We start from the raw sequence: 10,867 nt of genomic DNA on the forward strand, positions 1-10,867 counted from the left end.
GTCATCTGTACGCGGATGATGTCCAACTCTGTCACTCCTTTCCACCTGCTACTAAGGAGGCTGTCCAGGTCCTGAACCGGTGCTTGGCCGCTGTGACGGTCTGGATGAGGGCGAACAAATTGAAATTGAATCCAGACAAGACAGAGGTACTCCTGGTCAGTCGCAAGGCCGAACAGGGCATAGGGTTACAGCCTGTGTTGGATGGGGCCGCACTCCCCCTGAAGATGCAGGTTCGCAGCTTGGGTGTGACCCTGGACTCATCGCTGAGCCTGGAACCCCAGGTTTCGGCGGTGACCAGGGGAGCATTTGCACAGCTAAAGCTTGTGCGCCAGCTGCGCCCGTACCTTGGGAAGTCTGACTTGGCCACGGTAGTCCACGCTCTGGTTACATCCCGTTTAGACTACTGCAACGCTCTCTACATGGGGTTGCCTTTGAAGACAGCTCGGAAGCTCCAACTAGTCCAACGCTCGGCAGCCATGATTTTAACAGGAGCGGAGCGCAGGGAGCATACAACCCCCCTGTTGCGCCAACTCCACTGGCTACCGATCTGCTACCGGGCTGAATTCAAAGTGCTGGCGTTGGCCTTTAAAGCCCTAAACGGTTCCGGCCCAAGCTACCTATCTGACCGCATCTCTGCCTATGAACCCACCAGGAGTTTGAGATCTTCCGGGGAGACCCTGCTCTCGATCCCGCCTGCTTCTCAAGCTCGGCTGGCGGGGACGAGAGATAGGGCCTTCTCGGTGGTGGCTCCTCGGCTGTGGAACGCCCTTCCTACGGACATTAGACTAGCACCATCTCTAATGGTATTCCGCAAAAAGGTGAAAACCTGGATGTTTGTGCAGGCGTTTGAGTAATTTAGTGCAATCTGGTAATGGAACATAGGAATGGAACAATGGACGACGAACCTGGACTACGCTTGGATGATGAGAAGATTGGGTACGGTTGTTTTTTGTAATAATTGTGCATTGTAATTGCTTATTGGTAATTTATGGATAATGTGTTAAGTCAATTGTTATATGTTGTATGGAACCACTGCTGTTTCTACTGTTTCTACTGTTTGTAAACCGCTGTGAGTCGCCTTCGGGCTTGAGATACAGCGGTATATAAGCAAAGTAAATAAATAAATAAATAATAAATAAATAAATATGCCAGCAAATATGGAAAACACAAGAATGGCCATCAGACTGGAAAAAATCAACTTATATCCCCATACCAAAAAAGGGAAATGCGAAAGACTGCTCAAACTTCCGTACAGTGGCCCTTATTTCTCATGCCAGTAAGGTAATGCTCAAGATCCTGCAAGGAAGACTCCAGCAATACATGGAGCGAGAGTTGCCAGATGTTCAAGCTGGGTTTAGAAAAGGCAGAGGAACAAGAGACCAGATTGCCAATATCCGCTGGATAATGGAGAAAGGCAGGGAGTTTCAGAAAAACATCTACTTCTGCTTCATTGACTATTCTAAAGCCTTTGACTGTGTGGATCATAATAAATTGTGGCAAGTTCTTGGTGGGATGGGCATACCAAGCCACCTTGTCTCTCTCCTGAGGAATCTGTACAAGGACCAAGTAGCAACAGTCAGAACTGACCACGGAACAACACACTGGTTCCAGATTGGGAAAGGCGTACGGCAAGGCTGCATCCTCTCACCCAACCTTTTTAACTTGTATGCAGAACACATCATGCGATGTGCGGGGCTTGATGAATGCAAAGCTGGGGTGAAAATTGCTGGAAGAAACATCAACAACCTCAGATATGCAGATGACACCACTCTGATGGCCGAAAGCGAGGAGGAGCTGAGGAGCCTTCTAATCAAGGTGAAAGAAGAAAGCGCAAAAGCCGGGTTGCAGCTAAACGTCAAAAAAACCAAGATTATGGCAACAAGAATGATTGACAACTGGAAAATAGAGGGAGAAACCGTGGAGGCCGTGACAGACTTTGTATTTCTAGGTGCAAAGATTACTGCAGATGCAGACTGTGGCCAGGAAATCAGAAGACGCTTACTTCTTGGGAGGAGAGCAATGTCCAGTCTCGATAAAATAGTGAAGAGTAGAGACATCAGACTGGCAACAAAGATCCGCCTAGTCAAAGCCATGGTATTCCCTGTAGTCACCTACGGATGTGAGAGCTGGACCTTAGGGAAGGCTGAACGAAGGAAGATCGATGCTTTTGAGCTGTGGTGTTGGAGGAAAGTGCTGAGAGTGCCTTGGACTGCGAGAAGATCCAACCAGTCCATCCTCCAGGAAATAAAGTCCAACTGCTCACTGGAGGGAAGGATACTAGAGACAAAGCTGAGAGTACTTTGGCCACATCATGAGGAGACAGGAAAGCCTAGAGAAGACAATTATGCTGGGGAAAGTGGAAGGCAAAAGGAAGAGGGGCCGACCAAGGGCAAGATGGATGGATGGCATCCTTGAAGTGACTGGACTGACCTTGAGGGAGCTGGGGGTGGTAACGGCCGACAGGGAGCTCTGGCGTAGGCTGGTCCATGAGGTCACGAAGAGTCGGAGACGACTGAACGAATGAACAACAACAAGAACTATGTGTAGATATCTAACAGCACATCGGAGGAACTAGAAGTCATGCTGTTCCACATTTTCTGATTCATCTAATATCGACACACATTAGAAGTCCTTTTGAAAACAGTTAGCCCATATCCAGAATCTGCATCCACTAATTCAATTATCCATGGCTTGAAAATATATATTTCCAAGGAACCAAACCCCAGCAGATAGCAAGGGCCTACTGTGCAGGTGTATGAAAGAAGTGTATGAATGAACAAACATTCCACTTTATTTAAAAAAATCTTAAGATTCTATAAAAGATATGGTTGTATAGAAAAACCAAGAGAGAAACAAACTCTGTACTGAATAATACTGGACAAAAGTCAGCATTATTACATAGCCAATGCAGAATCATAGAAACGCTGAGTTGGAAGGAACCACAAGGGCAATCTAGTCCAATCTCCTGCAATGCTGGAATAAACAACTAAAGCACTTCTGAAAGTTAGCTATTCAACCTCTATTTAAAGACCTCCAATGAAATACTGTTCAAAAAAGTCTTCATAATGATTAGGTGTAATCTTTTTTTCATATTCAAATGTTGCAGTCAATTGAATATGAGAAAATAAACATCTCCTTTATGACATCCCTTCAGATAATTTAAAATGTGTTTTTCCAAGCTAAACTTCAGTTTTTGTTCATAAGGCTTGATTTCTAGACTTTTGATCATCTCAGTTGACCTTCTCTGGACCTGTTCCAGCTTGTCAATATAATTCTAAAACTTTGATATTCAATGTCCAAGGTGAGGTCTGACCAAAGAAGAAATGAGTGACATAATACTTCTGTTGACATCCCCTAAAATCATGTCTTTTTTGTCCACTGCACCAGATTGTTTATTCCTATTTATTCATTTATTTTATACTCCACCTTTCTCTCAGGATGAAGAAAGCCTGTGATCTACTAAGAATCCTAATCCTTTTCACATGTGCTGCTTTCGTGACAGTAGTCACTCATCCTATATTGGTGCATATCAATTCTACTGGTCGAAATTTAGAACCATAAACTTATCCCTGTTGAAATGCATGCTGTATGAAACTACAAAAACTCGTTTTTTATTTAAAAGTGTACAAACCCATTTCCTCTACTAAAGGTTTTGCTGAACGGGATTTCTTCGGTGCAAGTAGAGCCGTCAACATGTCTAACCCATCAAACTTCTCTCCAGGAGTCTCCTTGGGAAGCCGTATTGTAAATATCCCTTGGGGGGAAAAGGAGTTATTTTTTAGCAAAGGTATTTCATGATCTAAGGACAAGCCATTTTCATATTCCAGTAAGTTGCCAATGTTTCAAAAAGTAAGCACAGGCCACACTGTGCCACTGTGCAAGCCAGACTTCCCCAAGCATTAATGCTTTCACATAGAAATCAGAAAATCAAAACAGAAGGAATGCAAGCTTCTGCGTATCTGCTGTAATGTGCAAAAGAAGAATTCATGTATCCCTCAAGTGGAAAGATGCAGAAGTCATTTCCACACACAGAGTTCATATATCTCATGAAGTTTCCCCCCCTAAATATAACAGGAGCATACATTATGTATGCTTTTCTCTCTGCATTTCCCATATTGAGAGAAATCACCCTAACTTAAATACATCTTCCAAATAACTTGCTGGATCAATCTTCCACAAATATGCAATTTGGAGGGGAAATGGGGGAGATTAGGAGGGATGTAATACAGCAGCATTCTTCTTAAATTCCTAATCTGTCAGACAACACGTTCCAATAGATAACACTGTGTTTTAAGCTAGCTGAGTGAAACATGGGAACTATCCTGTTCCTCTGCCAAGCGAGCATAAAGCATTTTAAGTATGTTTCACATATCAGTGAAGAGAGATGTTTCAAAGCAAACTATATCCAACATGACGTATATCAAGCCATATTTAATGGGAGCTGAAGCAAATTTATACAGCCGCAGTATGACACATCAGAATGGGGTGAACAGCACTGCAAAATACAGTTTTAAAAGCACATAAAACCTGAGTCATCGTATGTTGCTTTCTCCCTTCCATCTTCGAGAATCCTTCCAGGAAGAACCAATCTGCTCAAAAAGATTAAGAGTTATTTTATTGTCATGTATCTGGTAAAAACAGGAAGACAAAGAGCAACTAGAGTTATGACTATCATACTTTTTGAGAAACCAAATTGCACATACAACACATTGGGAAAGGTTCCAAATTGCCAAGTTGTGCAACTCGAGACATGGCAAACAGAGTAGGAGTTAAAACCAAAATGGGCAGAGAATATGACATGAGATCACCCAGAGGTAGTCTGCACAGCTGACTCGGGAACACCACAACCCGAAGAACCATCAACTATAAATTCCTAACCAGCTTTTCATCTAATTTACTAGCACTATCTATCCATAAAGCTTGCTAAGCATGAGTACCAACAAAACCTGCGGTAATAATGAAAGCAGCATACCAAAGGACACCCAATTATATTGTAGATACCAGTGTGCTGCTAGTTCTATTACAACTTGTATAGTAGAACTGAGCAAAAGCTATATTTTGTAATGAGCATCCACAGAAATTCCTAGCTGGCAACAGTAAGAAACCACTTGGTAAAGTCAAACAAAATGAAGTACAACAGTGACTGTTGGGCTCACATGTTCTTCTTTAAGTCTTCATGCATAAGAAGAAGAAATCTGAAATTTCTGTTTATGGCTGACAACAAATTACAGCTTCTGACTTGTTTTCAAATATAAGACATTATTGTTTGTATAATCCACACATGGCAAACTCAATGCCGCAGGTCGAATCTGGCCTGCCATGTCTTTTCCAAATGCTGTACTGCTACTTCTGTATTCCTCATCATAAAACTGGTTTGAATCCGTGGAGGGCGTGAGCTCCCATCTGTCAGCTCCAGCTTCGCATGCGGGAATATGAGAGAAGCCTCCCACAGGATGGTACAACATCCGGGCATCCCCTGGACAAACTCCTTGCAAACGGCCAATTCTCTCACAACAGAAGCTACTTGCTGTTTCTCAAGTCGCTCCTGACACACATACACAATAATTAGACCTCATGACTAAAGCTAATGGGAGTTGTGATACAATAACATCTGGAAGGTTGTGGTTTGTTTTATTTAGTCAAGATAGTTGAGTTTGAATTTATCTGCAAGGCTTGTGGATAGGATGTCTGACTTTAAAATGTCCTTTAACCTTTAATGGGAGCTGTTGTTCAATAACATCTGGAGACCCAAACTGAGGAAAAACTAAAGAGCACCAACCACAACATTAAAAATATATAGATTACCCTTTGTATCCATGGATTCTCCTTCCATAAATTCAACAGCTCTTTGAAAGCAATTATTAGGATGATGTGGTCCTCGATGAAAATGAGTTTGGCAGTGTTGGTACAACCCATACCTTTTTAAGAAACCAGAGTTGATTCCAATGCTTCCTGCATTTCATTTAAATAAACACCACAGCCCATTTTTACATCTGACTTTAGTTCATGTGTGATGCTGGAGTCTATCAGTTACTACGGATTTTCTGCCATAGCTCTACATGAAATAACTAATTCCTAGAAATGCTTATTAATGTACCAGACAAGACATTAAAAACTGAATTCAACCAAATGATATCACATACCTGAGAAAGTAAGGTTTTGCATAAAATTTGAACTCTGTTCCTTCAAAATAGACATCAAACTCTGAAACTCGTGCATATGGTACTCTGATCATTATGGTAAGAAAATCAGGATCTTGACTCAGCTCAAATGCCGGAGTTATCATGTTGAATACTCTTGGAAAATCAGCAACACCTCTTGAAAAACTGTCATAGAAATAAAAGATCATCTCAGAACATGTAAATGAGTATCAGTGGCACTGAACATCTGAATGTGATAACAGTGTTTGTCTAAGAGTAAAGCCTAAGATGATTAACTGGTGCCTCAGTTTGATAAGAAAATTTAATTTGGAGGATTGAGATTAAAACCAGGATTTTTTAATTATTTCAAAGGTCAATTTGTTTCTGGAGCATTATTATCTTGGTATATTAATAAGGTATCCTGTTATTCCACCTTTATTCTGCCATGGTATTCAAGGGAAGTAAAAAAGAAGGATACCACATTAAGGTATGATAACACTATGTGACACTTTGTTCCTGGGTTATAAATGTCATTTCCTAATTGGGTCTATCATAAAAACATGAAAAAATCTATTTCATTACAAAAACTTTGTTTTTGCAGGACATCCTACAGCACATTTTGCTATCGTTTTTCAATGAATATCTAATAAAGTCTCAATCAATTCAACATAGTTTGTAGCAGCCACAAAAATGAAATTTTTGGAATATAACTACTACTTTCAAAGTAAGTGCCGCAGAATTAAACAGGAAATAACACTTTCAAACCAGGAATAGATATTTTTTGTTACATAGTGTTATATTCAGCAAAGAAAATTGAACCCCATGGTCTCAAGATCATGTCTCATGGCACAACAATGATTGAAAGATGTGTTGATCATTTGTAACAATTATTATTATTTCGTATACTTCTACCCTGCCCTTCTCAACCCCCGAGGGGAGATTCAGGGCGGCTTACAAAAAGGCACAATTTAATGCCTGCACAGTAATACAGATAAAATATAGACAGCGATTAAAACAGTTTCGACAGTTAAAACAATCAATATACATCACAATCAATAAAAAACCAATCTTATGCTCAACGTTCGCAACTCAGAGTCCATAACTTCATTCCACAATTTCCCATTCCTATCAGTCGTTGTTGTCCTTTATTTATCTATCTGCCAGATTGCCCGAACGCCTGGTCCCAAATCCATGTCTTCAATTTCCTTCTAAAGGAAAGGAGGGATGCCGATGATCTAATTTCCCCGGGGAATGAATTCCATAGGTGAGGGGCCACCACTGAGAAGGCCCTGCTCCTCGTCCCCGCCAATCTCACTTGTGATAGAAGCGGAGCCAAGAGCAGGGCCTCCCCGGAGGACCTTAAACTCCAAGGTGGGACATAGAGGGAGATGCGTTCTGACAGATACGCTGGGCCGGAACCGTATAGGGTTTTGTAGGTCAAAGCCAGCACTTTGAATTGTGCTTGGAACTGGGTCGGCAGCCAGTGGAGCTGACACAACAGGGGGGTGGTATGCTCCCTGTATAACTCTCTGGCTGCCTCCCACTGGACTAATTGAAGTTTCCGAACAGTCTTCAAAGGCAGCTCCATGTAGAGTGTGTTGCAGTAATCTATCCAGGATGTAACAAGAGCGTGGTACGGGCGCAGCTGGCGCACAAGTTTTAATTGTGCAAAAGCTCTCCCGGCCACCGCCGAGACCTGGAATTCCAGGCTCAGCGATGAGTCCAGGATCACTCCCAAGCTGCGAACCTGCGTCTTCAGGGGGAGTGTAACCCCATCTAACACAGGCTGTAACCCTATGCCCTGTTCGGCCTTACGACTGACCAGTAGGACCTCTGTATTGTCTGGATTCAATTTCAATTTGTTAGCTCTCACCCAGTCCGACACAGCAGCCAAGCACCGGTTCAAGGTCTGGACAGCCTCCTTGGTGACAGGTGAGAAGGAGTGACAGATTTGGAGTGACAATGAACCATACGGTAGGCCCTCTACTTTTGTAGGGGTTAGGGGCACAAGAAATCTGAATATTTCTTTTAAAATGGTGTAACCTAAGAAACAACATATTCATCAAATCCACAAAAAGATGAATAAATAACAACTTTATTCTTATACCCTGCCACCATCTACCCGAAGGGATTCGGAGCAGCTTATATATGGGGCAGAGTGTCCACAAGACATAAAAGCAAAAGCAAACCATTAAAACAAAAACACAATTAAAATAAAAGCATCATAAAATACAACAAGCCAGATAAAAACACACTAAACAGAAAAGTATAGAAAACAGATTACCATACATTGAAGCTCCGGACAAGGTTCAACAAAACCAATGGCCAGGATTACTAAGAACCCACAAATGTGGAGAGCTGACTATAGTCTAGTTTTATGTAATAAGAAATTCAATGTGTTGATTTGACAAATGTGGATTTAAAATGATGTGTGGGAATGAATGGAAGATTGGAAGGTGTATGGATGGAGTTAATAATTTTGGAGACACCAATATAATATTAAGGCCTGCAATGACTGACTACCTGCTTGCTGGACTGTAATTAAAAGTTGCTAATGACAGCTGAAAAAGTAAACTCTGATAAGAATGGGAGAGTGATAACAGAAATGTTCACAATGTTAAGAAGGAAGTCAACATAAGATCAACACCAATCAAGATCAACATCTGGCCAGGAAACTGAGATGGATCCAGGATGGAAGACTTCTATCATTAATTTACAACTTGCCATAGATGCAGGTGAAATGTCAGGAGAGAATGCCTCTAGAACATGGCCATATAGCCCGAAAAAACCTACAACAACCCAGTCTTGGACAATGTTTTTAACTAAGAGACACTTATGATTTATGTTTTAACTGATCTTATTGTGATTTTGTGTTTTATGCTAATGTTTTAAAATGTTTTATGCTATAGTTGACATTGAATTGCTGCCTTTGTTAACCGCCCTGAGTCGCCTGCGGGCTGAGAGGGGTGGTATACAAATATAGTAAATAAAATAAATAATAAATAAACATGCTTCTGAGGATAAAGGTTTAAGCAACTTCTCCTGGCCTACAGTTATAGTTTTACCTCCCAATTAGTCCTAGTTTTACAAATCAGTTCTAAATGGCCATTAGCATTCAAATGCTTAAGGCAATTCAGTTTACAAGTGTTTCTCAACCTGGGGGTCAGGACCCCTGAGGGGGTCGCGAGGGGGTGTCTGAGGGGTCGCCAAAGACCATAAGAAAACACAGTATTTTCTGATGGTCATGGGAATTCCATGTGGGAAGTTTGAGCCAATTCTATAGTTGGTGGAGTTCAGAATGTTCTTTGATTGTAATGAACTATAAATCCCAGCAACTACAACTCCCAAATGTCAAGATCTATTTTCCCCGGACTCCACCAGTGTTCACATTTGGGCATATTGAGTATTCATGCCAAGTTTGGTCCAGATCCACCACTGCATGAGTCCACAGTTCTCTCTGGATATAGGTGAACTACAACTCCCAAACTAAAGGTCAATGCCCATCAAACCCTTCCAATGTTTTCCATTGGTCATGGGAGCCAAGTTTGGTTCAAATCCATCGCTGGTGGAGTTCGGAATGCTCTTTGATTATAAGTGAACCATAAATCTTAGCAACTACAACTCTCAAATTACAAAATCAATCCTCGCCCAACCCCACTAGCATTCACATTTGGGTGTATTGGGTATTTGTGCCCAGTTTGGTCCAGTGAATGAAAATGCATCCTGCATATCAGATATTTACATTATGATTTATAACAGTAGTAAAATGACTGTTATTAAGTAGTAATGAAAACAATATTATGGCTGGGGGTCACCACAACATGGTGGACTGTATTAAGGGGTCACGCCATTAGGAAGGTTGAGAACCACTGGTTTACAAATTATAGGATGCATCTATACCAGACCTGGGCAAACCTGGGCCCTCCAGATGTTTTGTTAGGAATTGTGGGAGCTGAAGTCCAAAACACCAGGAGGGCCCAAGTTTACCCCTGCCTCATTTATGCTATAAATTGAATATGGCTTAACACTGCTTTGATTGCTTGAATCTGCAGACACCAAACCCATGCATATGGAGAGCTGGCTGTAATGTGAAGAGGCCCAGAGAGATTGAGGGTGCATCTACACTGAAGGATTAATGCAGTTTGACATGATTTTAACTGCTATAGAGTCATGGGAGTGGGAGTTTAACAAGGTCTATTGCTGCTGTTGTTGTTGCTGTGTTTATTTATACCCCGCTGACTCTTTCTACAAAACAGACTGGAAGTGGCTTACAGCAAAACCACGTGCAATACAATTTTAAACCTATATCTATACATACAAACATTACAAACCGAATTATCTGAAGCTAAAATGTAGACACCGCTGGAAGCGGCTTCAGAGATAGAAAAGCAATACTCATAAAGTACAAAACACCCAAACACAACCCTCCTGCTTACCCACCACTGGGGCAACTAAGGCAGCAAGTCCACGCGCTGCTTCACGCGCTTAGGGCTCCGTGACTCCGCCCCCCAGCTGCAGGTCCGTCCCTCCCCGGAGACTCGCGCAATCCTATTGGCTGCGACTGCTGACAATTAGAACGATCTCCTCCTGTATCTAAAAGGAAACCAAGATCATTGGCGGATCTCATCCAATCATGAGTCAGACAGTGAGACAGAAGAGGTTGGCGGAAAAAGGGAGAAGGTGAGCGATCCCACTGAAGGGAGAGGGAGGGAGAATGAGGAACTACG

The 10,867-nt window shown here is 42.0% G+C and overlaps 1 protein-coding gene across 4 annotated transcripts in view; it reads right to left on the reverse strand.

Annotated features, from left to right (window-relative positions):
* SHQ1 (SHQ1, H/ACA ribonucleoprotein assembly factor) overlaps positions 1 to 10,657 on the reverse strand; it is a 111,328-nt gene extending 100,671 nt beyond the window's left edge. The window contains exons 1-4 of one of the 4 annotated variants that reach the window (XM_060766345.2): positions 10,581 to 10,657; positions 6,144 to 6,326; positions 4,528 to 4,589; positions 3,632 to 3,754 (exon numbers count right to left, since the gene is read on the reverse strand). In XM_060766345.2, coding sequence (XP_060622328.2) covers positions 3,632 to 3,754; positions 4,528 to 4,589; positions 6,144 to 6,286 — 328 coding nt within the window. In that variant the 5' untranslated portion in view covers positions 6,287 to 6,326; positions 10,581 to 10,657. Of the gene's footprint in view, positions 1 to 3,631; positions 3,755 to 4,527; positions 4,590 to 6,143; positions 6,327 to 10,576 lie in introns of all 4 variants that reach the window. The other 3 variants (XM_060766344.2, XM_060766347.2, XM_060766346.2) reach the window with 3 other exon arrangements.
* Positions 10,658 to 10,867: the final 210 nt, after the last annotated feature.

The sequence above is a fragment of the Anolis sagrei genome, chromosome 2 (genome assembly GCF_037176765.1).
Source record: "Anolis sagrei isolate rAnoSag1 chromosome 2, rAnoSag1.mat, whole genome shotgun sequence".
NCBI classification, from domain to species: Eukaryota; Metazoa; Chordata; class Lepidosauria; order Squamata; family Dactyloidae; genus Anolis; species Anolis sagrei.